This window comes from Budorcas taxicolor, chromosome 24 (assembly GCF_023091745.1).
Source record: "Budorcas taxicolor isolate Tak-1 chromosome 24, Takin1.1, whole genome shotgun sequence".
NCBI lineage: Eukaryota > Metazoa > Chordata > Mammalia > Artiodactyla > Bovidae > Budorcas > Budorcas taxicolor.
In genome coordinates, this window is record NC_068933.1 from 22768665 (window position 1) to 22782759 (window position 14095).

General features: G+C 39.7%; 1 protein-coding gene and 1 non-coding gene across 2 annotated transcripts; one reads left to right on the top strand and one right to left on the bottom strand.

The window, feature by feature from the left end:
• Nucleotides 1-573: 573 nt before the first annotated feature.
• Nucleotides 574-1383, bottom strand: C24H8orf48 (chromosome 24 C8orf48 homolog). Its single transcript, XM_052661545.1, has one exon. It carries the CDS (start codon nt 1381-1383, stop codon nt 574-576), a length of 810 nt encoding a protein of 269 aa, XP_052517505.1.
• A 12102-nt stretch (nt 1384-13485) lies between these two features.
• Nucleotides 13486-13557, top strand: TRNAC-GCA (transfer RNA cysteine (anticodon GCA)). The gene has a single exon. It is a non-coding gene; the product is annotated as a tRNA-Cys (tRNA).
• Nucleotides 13558-14095: the final 538 nt, after the last annotated feature.

The following is a 14095-nucleotide window of genomic DNA, read 5'->3' on the forward strand; positions in this document are numbered from 1 at the left end:
ACAACCGATTTAAGCTGAACCAGTTTCTGAAACTTGAACAGACAGACTGAAGCTGGTTGAAGCTGTTACCTGAGTGGCAGATTCCCTGTTTACTCCAGTTGCTGAGGCCTCCTTGAACTGCCAGGCAAGGAGACCGCAGGTCCTGGAGATGAGGATGGGGAAGAGGTTCGCTGCTCCTTTAAGGCCTGGGCCTGGCCAGTTAGGAGGCCATGCGAGGTTTCTGGGGCTCTGCAGGACAGCCCTCAGTCTGTCCCCAGGCACCGCCCTGTGACTGCTTCCTACCCCAAGCTCTGCCACGATGGCCACTGAAGGGTGACCACAGGCAGAGTGGGACCTTATAACTGCTGTCCTCAGGGTCTCCCAGTAACGGTGGAGATGCTAAGGATTGGGTGCTATAGGCTGCGTGCCCACTCCACTCCTATTACAGAGATGATAATTATTCAAACACACAACAGAAACATTTACCCCCATGACACATTATCATTAATAAACACCACCCCCTGTTTGGTTAAGAATAAGAGGTTTGCGAATAAGCCGACAAAAAGGTGAATGATAAGCACTATTTCCATTCTGCTACATTTTCTGCTTTATATCTGACCTTTCAAAAACCAGAGTATCCAATTTTACTTTTCTCTCATTCAGTCTGTCCCAGATTCTTCTGGGGTCATCTGAAAGCCTGGGAAGGCTCTGGTGTGCTTCTCTGACAAGGGTAAGGAAGTCTTTCGTATTAAGATGTTCATCTATTTTCTCTTGGAGTAGAAGTGACTCCAGTAAAGTCTTCTTCTGTTTCAGGAAGGCAGATTGGGCCAGTTCTGCCCTTTTTCTGGTACAGTCGGGACACCGAGAAGAAATGTGTTGCTTAGCTGTCCCCACCTGTTTGGGTGTTCTCATGTTTTTAAAATAGATTCTATTCAAAAGCTCGTCAGGGACAGTACACTTTAAGGTATCTACCTCTGGAGCTTCTGCCTCGGGTCCAAGCTGCAGCTTTTTATGCCTGCTGCTCTTTTTCCCCGTAGAGTTCGCTCTATGGTGGATCAGGTTTACCTTAACGGTGCAGAAAGACTGCAGGGCATTCAATTCTTCAAGGGATGCCTGAGTGATTTCTGTTTGATATTTAGTGTCCGGTCGATACTGTTCAGAGTTCGTTTCCTTGCCTTTGAGGTTGTGGATCCATTTTCTGCTCAATTTCTTCACATTAGCTTTGAAGTCCGAAAGCTCAGATTGGTGGTCTCCATATTCCGAGCGTGAAGGCTGCGATCCACTCTCAGACTTGCTCCCAGAGGCAGAAGACCAGGGCTGCAGTCCTCCAGAGGAACTGAATGAACCGGAACTCTTTACCTCATCAGTGAAGGACTCCAAGGTCTCCTTAGAAAGGTCTGCCATAGTCCCGGTGTCCGCTGGGGCCAATTCTCCCTGTTTCTCTGAATCCTCCGGCTTCTGGGCGGATGGCCATCACCCCGCATCAGGCTCTGCGCCTCATCTGCTTTGCCGCGGTCAAGACTGCCTCAGGAACGGGTCAGTCCTGAGCCCCTCGGGGATGAGTTTTAGGAGCCGGCAGCTCCTCAAGGGAAGCTCTTCCGGGCGACTCCGTCCCGCTGCCTTGGCAACCAGAGGCGGTCATGCGCAGAGGGTCGCTGGCGCTCCTTCGCGTCCCCCACGCTCCTCGGATCCGACTCCGCCCGCACAGTTCGTGTACGTTTTCGGAGCCTGCCTCTCTTCTGGCTCTCCCGAGTCTCCGCCTCCTCGGTGCTATTTTAGTACAAAATCCAATAACGATCGAGAAGAGGTTGCAAACTCTCCTTCCCCAAGGGTCAAAAACGTATACACGCCTCCTTCCCAACAGGAATAGATGGCCTCTGACTAATCTGATAATGCACACGCCGGCTAAATGGATCAAAAAAAAAAAAAAAAAAGCCCCAAAGAAGCAAAAACACACCTCCTCCTGCTGGCCAGAAAAACACAAGCAAGAACGTATCTGCCAATCAGATAGCTAAGAGCTCATCTAATCGCAGAGCACATCTTTGGATGAAAAGCTAAATACTGAAACCACCCTGTGAGACTCCTGCGTGTCAGGGCACCGACTCTACCGTTTGCTCCGGCCTCGCCTTACTCTGCTTTTTCTGCCCCGGCATTTTGGGGACGACTTTGCAGTTTTCCCTGATCTCAGTTTATCAGGTCTTTGTTCCGGCAGCGCTCCTCTGAATGGCACTTCAACTGCCACTCTTCCCTCTTCGCTAAATTCTGCTCCTCTTTCAAGGCCACCCCCCCGCCCCCCACTTTTTTTTCCTGGAAGAGCTTCATGTCCACCACTGACCCCAACAGTTTACTGCACAGCCTTTCTTTCCGGGTTTGCAACTCTGTATTTATACGCATTTGATAACACCTCCCACACCGCCGCCTCCAGATTAAAAACCCCATGAAAGCAGAAATCCTGTCAGTCTTGCGCTGCAGTCTCAACAGGTACCTGATATACAGAAAGTACTCAATAAACCGTTACTGAGTAAATGTGTTGAATGACTATGCAAACAGAAATAAATATTGCCTCACACAAGTACGCGCCTGGATCTTCAGGCATAAGTACTACAAGGTCGAGGAACTACAGTCTTTTTCCTGAGCCCTTCAAATTAGGCCGCTACTCACAATACATTCTTTTACAACAGACTTTTTAAAAATATGACAAGGCTTTATTAACAGCTATTCTCAGAAATTATAAAACGTTAACTCTGAAGATTGAATATTTCTAGATCTTAATATCCGAGTCTGGGTCTTAGTAAATATCTGAGATAATTTCGAATGAGATAATTCTGAATGAGATAATTTCCCACTCTCAGTTCTCTCCGTGGGGCAGGGGTTGGGGGTGGAGTAGGGGAATGGGGAAGGTTATTGACGTCTGGCCAGATATATTTAAGGTTATTACAAAAGTGCTCGCTTTGGCAGTGAGTCAAAACTCTGCAATGTTCGACAAGCATCTCTCAAATATGAGCCAGCTTCATATTGAAGATAAAGAGATCTCAGCTTCATTCATTCCACCCAAATCATATTTTATCATATAATATTAATCTTTAAAAAGAGTTAATATATAATTTGTGGTTAAATCCAAGTAATCTCCAGTTCAAGGACTCAAGATTTTGATATTTAATTTCTGTTTCAAAAGTCTCCCACATTCCCTGAAATATTTACACATTCATGTGAAGAGTGGGAAAGTGTTAGCCGCTCAGTCTGTCTGACTTTTTGCCACCCCATGGACCGTAGCCCACTAGGCTCCTCTGTCCATGGGTTTCTCCCAGCAAGAATACTGGAGTGGGTTGCCATGCAGTCCTCCAGGGGATCTTCCCCACCCAGGGATTGAACCCAGGATTCTCTCTTTCTTTGCATATTAGCATGGTCAGTGATACACATGTGAAAACAAAATCTCAGAACAGTCCATGAGCAGTACTGGCAAGAAATATATATATTCTGAATTCTTAACAGAATTGTGAACAAGTGTGTTATCTTAAACTAATCTTTTTCCTTAGATGTTTCAAGTGAGAGCAAAAATAAAAAGTAAAAAAAAAATTTTTTTTAAGAACAGGAATATATAAAGAAGAAAACTAAGGGAGAGACAGTTGCAACTTTCCATCTTATCTAAAATCTTTTTACTATCCCAATGGATACAAGTCACTCCTACTCACTCTACTGAAAGCAGATTTTATCAAGTTTTTGGTGGGGGTGGGGTGGGGGAACAAAGTATGTCATTAAAAAAAATTCCTTTTTTGTTTTTATCAGGAAAGAAACATTGAGGAATTAACAGGAAACATTTGTAGCTGTCCCAGAAAATTCATAGAAACATTTCAGCCTTTCAGTAACTGTTATATAATTGCTTCTTTATTTATTAAATATCTGTGAAGTTCAGAATAGTTTTTGCAAAAACTGAAATTAACTAAAACTAAAAAAAAAAATTGGCTATCAATACTCAAAGATGCCAAGAACATGCTACATTTTAACTTTGATTTAATGTCATCTTCTTTAAAAGTTCTCAGTCATTTTGATAGCTATGAAAAACTATTAACCTGATAATTAGAGATGTTCCGATGTATCAGTCAGTCTCTTTTTGGCAAATCTTCAGGCAATGTTAATGCCACTTCTAACAGAGCTGTTTCTTCTTTCACACTCCTTCCTTCCTTCACTCCTCTCCTTCCCGAGACAGCGCTTTGCAGAGGAAAATCCTTATTACCTTTGGGACATTTGGTGTAGGGGCCCTAACTTTGTGCCAGTCTCTCTGTTGGTCTCCACCACAAACTGTTCCCACCAAGGCACAGTTATTCTGGTCCCTTCCAGTATCCTGATAAAATCCTAGGCTACTGGACCTTGTCAAACCCTCTCTGGGCTATCTTGCCTGCATCTGACACCCACAGGTAACTTCATTTCTTTCAAAAGCTTCTGAGAAGTGGTGGAGAAAAGGGAAAATGTTTTCCGGAAGACACAGCATAGCCTAAAGCCGTTGCAACCTCAGACAACTTCTGGTGGCGAGTCCTCCTCCAAAAATCTCGAGCATCCTAACATCTCTTAGGGGCTAATTGTAACACTGGGTCCTTTAGAAACCACAGTGTGACTGACAGTTGCCTGAGATGAAGGTGGAAAGTCCGAAGAGGGAAAGAGACCCATCAGGCGCTCCAGGCCGATTTACGCCACAGCACCATTTTTATTGGCCTGCTGTCACCGTCTCTTCCCTCCCAGTCCTTAAGAAGAGCAAAAGCTCTCCTTCCAGCTTTTCCTGAACAATCAAATATGCTTTGCAGCTACGGGACTTAACCCCAGAGACAGGAGGTCAAAACATATTAGTCTTCCTGTCAGATTCTTTCTCTCTCTCATTTCTCTTTCCTCGGAGGCAGAAGGGCAAGCTTTCAGCGTCTTCCTGTCAGGCAAGCATTTCTCCTCCAAGGAGTCACAGTGGCCTCCTCGCCAGGATGGCATTGTTACCCTTTCCAGGGGCCACTGGGGTGGACCCAGGGCACCAAGAGGGAATCTAGTTTATGAATAAGAGAAATTAAGTGGAAAGATCCTTTACAAACAGTCTACCCTCTATATAAACTTCACAACACTGTGCTTGGTTCTGTGATCAAGCAAAATGAAAAATTACTTCCTCTCCTAAGGGGTTAGGTTGAATGTATCAGAAATCTCATTGTGAGAAACCATTTTTGAGGAGAAAGGAATCTTACATCATTCGTGATAAAAAATGATTTCAATTTACAGTGCAGTGGCTGTTCTTCATATTTGAAAAATGTTTTACCAGACAAATATCTCAATCTTTACATTATTTTTTTCTATGTCTTCAGTGTTACTATTTTTCTGAAATTGATGAATTGCTTGATGAAGAACTCTCTTTTACTTTAATAGCTATTATATTTTGCAAAGATAACACATGTTGATTGTCAGTAGTTTAAAAGATGAAGATAAACTACTAATATCCCCAGTGGCTCAGTGGTAAAGAATTTGCCTGCCAATGAAGGAGACACAGGAAATGTGGGTTCGATCCCTGGGTCGCGAAGATCCCCTGGAGGAGGAAATGGCAACCCACTCCAGTACTGCTGCCTGAGAAATCCCATGGACAAAGGAGCCTAGCAGACTGCAGTCCTTAGGGTTGCAGAGCTGGACACAACTTTGTGACTAAACAACGAATTTAAGTAAATGTTGCCTGAATTCTGATCTCCCTAAAATAGTGACTAAAAACACTTGCATAATATCTTAATATTTTTCCTTGAAGAATTTTTTCTTACTAAAATCTAAATTATATTGGATTATGGTTTTATGAATTCTTCCTTAGCAATAATATGAACACTTTCCCATTCAATTTATAAAAATTCTTTTTCAATGTAATTTTAAAGGTGATATTGCATTATTTGATTTATTTAACTAATACAATTATTTAAATACAAGGCATTTCCAGGTTTTTGCCCCTAAAAACTTCTGGAATAAGTATTTCTCTAGCTAAATCTTTATACACATTCATAGCTATATATTTAGGATAAATTATAGAAATTGTAATTGAGACGTCAAAATGTATGTATAATGTTAAGGCTTTTGAGATATCTAACCCCCTCCCTTCTGCAGTATTTAAAAATCTAAGATATATAATACCTGAGTTTATTTCAGTAGGTAAGACCTTTTTAAAAACATAACCACATTATTCTGATTGTCACATCTAAAACATAATATTATAATAATTCCTTAATATCACCTAATAATTATTCTGTATTTACATTTTTTGGGGTGTTTCAAATATCTGTTTTGGCAATTGCAGTTTTGAATCAAAATCCAAACAAAGTCCACTCACTCCATTTGGCTAATCTGGTTCTCATGTCTCATACTCCATATCACTTACAATGTAAAACAATTTAAAAAACTGAAAAGAAAAAATAGAGCAGGCAGAACTTTTTTCTATTTACTGTAATATTTCCTATATCGTTATTTTAATGTTTTTGATGTATCCTTCCAAGTTTATTTTTTTAAATCAATATATACTTGAATACCCTTTCTTGTGAAAAAAATATATTCAGCATATTCTACACATTGGTTCACATCTTTTTTGTTTTTCTTTTCCCTTAAAAATATATTCTGGATGTTACTTTGCATCAACCTGTAGATACCTTCCTCATTTCTCTCTATGGTGCATGGTATTCCATTGTGGGAATGTTTCTCCCACAGTTATTTCCACATGTTGATGGACTTTCTGTGATTATAAAAAATTCAATTTTTCTGTGCATTTTTGGAGGTGTAACTCAAGCAAGACTTCTAGCAGTCAGATTACTGGATCCAAGAATCAATGTATATGTAGTTTCTTCGAGTATTTCCAAATTTCCCACTATATGGAGTGTACATTTTCCATTCTTGCCAGTAAATTCGTGAGAGTGGCTATTTTCAAGAGCCTGGCCAACAGGAGTTGCACTTAAATTTAAATTTTTGTGATTCTAAAGGAAGAAAAATGGTATTGCAGTGTAATTTTACATTGAATTCCTCTTATTTTAAGTGAGATTAAACACCACAATGGCAACCCACTCCAGTACTCTTGCCTGGAAAGTCCCGTGGATGGGAGAGCCTGTTGGGCTGTAGTCCATGGGGTCGCTAGGAGTTGGGCACGACCGAATGACTTCACTTTCACTTTTCACTTTCATGCATTGGAAAAGGAAATGGCAACCCACTCCGGTATTCTTGCCTGGAGAATCCCAAGGACAGAGGAGCCTAGTGGGCTGCCGTCTGTGGGGTCGCGTGGAGTTGGACACGACTGAAGCGACTTAGCAGCAGCAGCAAACACCTTCCATGTGTATAAGGGGCATCTACATTTCTTCTTATGTGTACTGTCTATTCATTTATTTGACCCATTTTCCATAAGATTCTTGTTTTATTCTTCTCAGTTCTTGAAAACCACTTAAAAATCAAAAGATTATTATTCATTTTTCTGTGACATAAGCTCTAAATGATTTCCCCAGTTTGTCTTTTTACTTGCTTATGCTGTTTTCCATGCAAAATGTTTTTATTTCATAGAGCAAATTTATCAATCATTTTCCTTATTGTTCTTGGATTCTTAGCCACACAGAAAAATCTCCTATGCCCATGTTATAAAGACATTTACTCATATTTTCTTGTAGTACTTGTGATTCTTTTTATTCCCTTGCTTTAAAACTCTGATCTTTTTATGGTTACTTCTCTAGTACAGTATGAAGAATGAGTTTAATTTTATTTTCTTCCATATGGCTAGCCAGTGAGCCCAATAATATTTTATATCCTTTAGGTGCTGCCTTTTGTCATAAATTCCCATATGCACTTAGTCTTTTTTTTTTTCCCTTGACTTTCAAGTCTAGTACATTGGTCTGTTTTTCTATTCACATATCAATATCATAGAGTTTTAAAGGGCTTTATAGTGTTTTAGGGCTTCCCAGGTGGCTCAGTGGTAAAGAATCCACCTGCCAATGCAGGAACCACAGGAGACGTGGGTTCGGTCCCTGTCAGGGAGATTCCCTGGAGAAGAAAATGACCATTCACTCCAGTATTCTTTCCTGGAGAATCCCATGAACAGAGGATCCTGATGGGCTGTAGTCCATGGGGTCACAAAAGAGTTGGACATGACTGAGCATATATGCATAATGTTTTAATCTCTCATTGGGCCAGACTCCTGTCATCCATTTCAACAACTTCTTGGATGTTCTTGTTTATTATTCCAGATGAACTTTGTAACCAACTTATCTTGATCTAGGATAAAAGTAAAAAACATATGGTATTTTATTGAAATGCACTGAACTTATAAACACTGAGGATTTTTTTAAAATTGGGTCTTCCTAACCAGAAATACAGGATTCCCAGGTGGCTCAGGGGATAAAGAATCCACTTGAAATGCAGGAGATGCAAGAGACATGGGTTTGATCCATGGTGGGAAAGATCCCCTGGAGTAGGAAGTGGCAACTCACTCTAGTATTCTTGCCTGGAGTGTCTCATGAACAGAGGAGCCTGGCAGACTACAGTCCATAGGGTGGCAAAGAGTCAGACATGATTGAGCAACTGAGCACACATCTGACCCTAATAACCTCATTTTAACTTATCTCTGTAAAGACCCTATCTCCAAATAAATACACTCTGAGTTAGGACTTCAGCATAAGAATTGGGGGGTGGGGAAGATAATTCAACCTATATGATATGTGATTTATATGAAAACCAGATTAAGGACTGACTGTGATTTGCTAAGTGAGAAAAATAAAATTAAGTACAAAGACGTAAGACAAACTGCTTTATAGGTGAGCCTAAAGCTACATTACAGTGTTCTTAGTCGTTAAGTTGTGTCCAACTCTTTCGTGACCCCATGGACTGTAGCCCGCCAGGGTCCCCTGTCCATGGAATTCTCCAGGCAAGCATACTGAAGTGGGTTGCCATTTTCTTCTTCAGGAGATCTTCTCCACCCAGGAACCAAACCCAAGTGTTCTGCATTGGCAGACAGATTCTTTACCACTGGGCCTCCTGGGAAGCCCAAGAAAAATTCATACAGGGAGACAACAGAGGGGAAAGACTTTTGGGTTCCCCAGTAGCTGGAACATTAGCAGAACAGGATGAGATTTTAACAGAAAACTCACCTCCCTTCCCCCTTTGTATTATTCTTTATGCAGGTCATCATGGCAGTGTTCTCTGTTAATTCCAATATGCTGCTTGTTATTGCAAGCTGCACAGCCCTAAGTCCTGTAATTCTTGTCATTGTAATGGGACAAGCCCGTAACAGTCAGCAGGGTTTATAAAAAAAAAAAAAAAGAGATCACAGAAAGGAAAACCTCCTACCAAATTTATTGGGTGAAAGGGATTACAAAAGGGAGAAACTCCCACCCACTTTACTGGGAGAAGTGGGAAAAATATCAATTGCAGTGAGTATCACTTATTTCTCTGTGAATTAAGAAGCATATTTGTTTTAGATGACAACCCATGGGTGCCTTTGTGAGTGCAAGTCATACTTTCTGACACTATCTTGAACATGACTGGCTAGACTGTAGATTGCTTATATCTAGTATTTTAGGTTAGAAATTATTGTTCATATTGAAAAACAAGTAATTTAAAATTTTAATGTTATGTAGTTTTTTAAAGATATTTTGATTGGTGTATTTCAGTATTTTTAATGTTTGCAGGCATTAAACAATGACTTTCCACAGCTTCACCATACTATCTAGTAAAATTTCAAAGAAGTATAGATCATAAATTACTCAATTATTTTAGAAACAAATATCTTCAATATTTTAAGGGCAGCGATGATGATATTATTCACAAGGAAGAGAGTTAAGTGTGAACTTGAATTGTATGATATATTTCACCATCTTATTTTGAAAATTCTATAATAACAACATAATATATAGGTTTTCTACCCTTATTTAGTTCCCCTTCATTGTAATTTAAATTTGAAGCTGTTCTCAGCATCTTTATGCAATTTCATGCAGCTAGGTCCCTGAGCCTTCTGGCAACATGATTTAAGACTGACCTTGGCATTGAGCAAATTATTATAAATTTAAACCCAAATATAATGTATTTCTCTTCAAAGATATATGAAATGAATTCAATGATGTTACCATTGATTTGAATTTGAGTTAAATAGTTTTGTTTTCCTTGAGGGAGAGAGGTCTGTTGCTCTAAATGACTGGGTAAAAGATCAAAATTCACAGTGGTTTTCCTGAAAAACTACCGCATAGAATTATTTTTCTTCTACTCAATATCACTGTAATTTTCCTACTTACAAAGTCAGCTTTCACTGTACAATGAATATTCATATGATTGCATAGGGTTGAATGACATAGAAATTGCAAATAATTTCATCTGAGACCAATCGTTCTGTAGAAGTATTCTATTGAAGTCTTCACAGTCATCATAAACATATCACTGTGCTCTGGAAAGACATCTAATGCAATAAATTGAACTCACAGTCTTAACTTGTTTTATCTCTTTATTTTAGATAGGCATTTTCCAAAAACAAACTCTATCACTGAAGAATGTAGGACTGTTTCTTTAGAGCCTTCCATGCTTAACTTGAAAGCTGTCAACCCAGGAGGCTGAAACAGAGCAAGATTATGAAACCTGAGTGAATAGCTCATTCTTTGCGCCCTTGCCCTTGCTGCATGCTGCCCCATGGTACAGGCCTGGGAGGTATGCACTATGATAGCTAATGAAGCACTTCCTTTATGTCCCGCTGACCAGAACTCTTATTTGAAGCCCACATATTATGCCACTGAAATCACACAATGTCAGCCTTTGTTCTGGCTAGTAGAAGCTGTTTCTTGTCTTTTCTGTGGCTAAATTTTATGCATCAAACTTGTGAGACCCTTTACTCTCTGTCATTAAGCTGCTCTGCTGTTTGTGAAGTCGGTTTTGTTTGTTTTGTTTTGTTCTCCTCTCTTTTATTACAGCATCTCCTCAAAGTCACAAATTTATAATTTGGAAATCACTTGGAGATAAAGGCTTAGGGGTGAAAACTCTCCTGCAAGGCCTTCCTCTATATTAAATATAGTGATAACAACTAACACTATAAAAATGAGAACAAGAATATAATTCATCCAGAATGAAGAGAAAGGCATCAAAGAGATCAAAATTATTTGGACTGCCTAATCCTAAATGTAGTTGGAAAGTATTGAAAGTGGTCCACTTGTTATATTTTAACATGTGGTTCTCCTACTGTGTGATCTGATTAGGCACCTTCCTTCCTCGGCTATTATTATATAGATATGTCCCAGTGCAAGCTTTGGTAAAGTGACCTATGAAACAATAGTGATTGCCGTGAAAGTGTTAGCCACTCAATTGTGCCTGACTCTTTTGCGACCCCATGGGCTGTAGCCCACCAGGCTTCTTTGTCCATGGAATTCTCCAGGCAAGAATACTGAAGTTTGGGTATCCACTCCCTTCTCCAGGCAATCTTCCCCACCCAGGGACCGAATCTGGGTCTCCCACATTGCAGGCAGATTTTTTACCATCTGAGTCACCAGGGAAGCCCCAGTCATTGCCACAGGACTCTATAAAATATGGACTTCAGTTAACCTATATATACACAATAAACATTGAAAGGTTTGTCAGAGCACATGAATTCTAAAAAGAAAAAAGTGATGAAGGAGTTGCATCAATTCCTTCATTTTTGTCTCATAATATGACAGGGACAGCAGCCATCTTTTGGGGGTGGTATTAAGTATTAAACGAGATAATATGGAGAACTCGTTACTCAATACATGACACTGTGGTCACCACCATCATTACAGTTTTGGAGTGGATTTCATAATGAACCTGAAGACAGAGATCTATTACTGGCTCTTCATGGTGAATAATCTAATTTTTAAGAAATGTTTTACTTCTCTAATTATTTCCCATTTTTATACTACCCACCCAATAAAATGGTCCAGAGCACTCTCCAGATCTTAAAAGCAAATTTGAACAGCAAATAACTACAAGTTGCTTGCTGGAATTAAAAAAAAAGAAGAAGAAGAAGAAGCGATTAAAACATGTGAGCTCCTTGGGCTCTGCTAGTTCAACATTGCTAACGCCTTCATATTTTTCTGATTTTCTAATCTCCCAACTTTAGTGAGATGATCAAAATGGTCAGGTAATAGAATACAAATGCCAGAAAAATAAACTTCACAAAGCCAGCCCCTGTTCTAACTAGCAGAGGTTAAGTTTGGTTCTCTTCCCTGCTAAAATGCATACACCAAACTTGTTAAATTCTTTGCATATAGATTCATATCCCTACACAGAATTTGTTTTCCTGCTTTCACTTCATATTTTATATTAAAAAATGTTTTCTATCAAATATCCTGGTTTTTGATTAATGAACATGCCGTAAGTAACCCAAAGCTATAATCTTAATTAGCTTTAGATTTGTATTTAATGTTAGAACATATCTAATAACAGAATATATTTTTGTATTGTAATACTAATAATAGCATTAATGCATTTGTGTCAGACTTTTACTATTCCCAATAATTGCTGAATCACCTCTCTATATCACATATTAAGGTATTTTTTAAAGTATACTTTAAAAAGCTATTGGATTCTCATAATTTTTCAAAAAAATGATTATTTTTTTAGATAATTCTCCATTCTTCACCTAACACTTGTATTGCCTAGAAGTATGTTAGAAATCAAAATCAACTTTGAAGTGGAAATCGTTTGGAGTAGGAGTTTAAAACTACAAATACAGTTTCTGCCAACCTTTAAAATATTTATATGCAGATTTTTTTTTCTAAGTATTTCACTTTCTCTTTGTGGCTCAGCTGGTAAAGAATCCACCTGTAATGTGGGAGACCTGGGTTCAATTCCTGGGTTGGGAAGATCCTCTGGAGAAGGGAAAGGCTGCCCACTCCAGTATTCTGGCCTGGAGAATTCTATGGACTATATAGTTGTTCATGGGGTTGCAAAGAGTCGGACACGACTGAGCGACTTTCACTTTCAGAAAAAGATATCTCAGTTAAGTATTGATTTTGTATTTGATGAATGTATCTGAAGTGAAGTGTGAAGTGAAAGTCGCTTAGTTGTGTCCAACTCTTTGCGATCCCATGGACTATAGTGTATCAGAACAACATGATTAACTAACGTAGACAAATTCCATGTGAGATTATCATGCTATCTTGTCAATATTCTTGGCAATTTCTGTTTGAGTTCCAAATTATCATCTTGACTGGATGTTCTCAGGGTAGGTAATATTTTTCCCAAGTCTTTGGCAGGCCCACCCTCCACCCATCAGCATAAAACTGTATCTCACCATCAGATCAGCCTTAGCCCAGTGACTCCGAAACATCATATTCTAAGAATCACAGGACAAAAGGAATTCAAATGGAATGGTCAGCAGCATGCTTCCACTTATATAGTATTCCATTCCTCACTAAAGAAATGGCAATTTTTAAAAAGTTTCCATGTAATTTGATTTCCTACTGTTTTTCATACTAAGTACTTGAAGATGCTTATGTCATTGAAAGTCTAGAATTATTAGATATTAAAAGTATGGCTTCCCTGGTGGCTCAGAGGTTAAAGCGTCTGCCTGCAATGCAGGAGACCTGGGTTCGATCCCTGGCTTGGGAAGATCCCCTGGAGAAGGAAATGGCAACCCACTCCAGTATTCTTGCCTGGAGAATCCCATGGACAGAGGAGGCTGGTGCGCTGCAGTCCACGGGGTCACAAAGAGTCAGATATAACTGAGTGACTTAACTTTCAATCAGATTATAAAAGAGACTGCATACTTGGATTATAGTCAAGCGATTATGGTTATGAGGTTAAAAACTCATGAAACTCAGAGCAGAAACCCACAAATGAGCACAGCAATCTAAATTCTAAGAGCCATCTGTAGGTCTGTCCTCTCCCCCATCGCCTCTCCAATCAGTCCCACAACCCTGTAGTAACAACACCTCTACAAACTGGCTGCTTCCCTTTGGTGACTTCTTAAATGTCCTAGTCAAGGACACCACCATTTTTCACTGGACTTAATGCACCTGTCTTCAAGCTACCTTCACAAGCTCTAGACTCCTCACATTTTTCACTTCATCTCTTCCTCCCTTCCACTGCAACTCCTTTTTGAACAATTATCTCCACTCAGCTCAGACTCTGTCCCTCCTTTCCATGT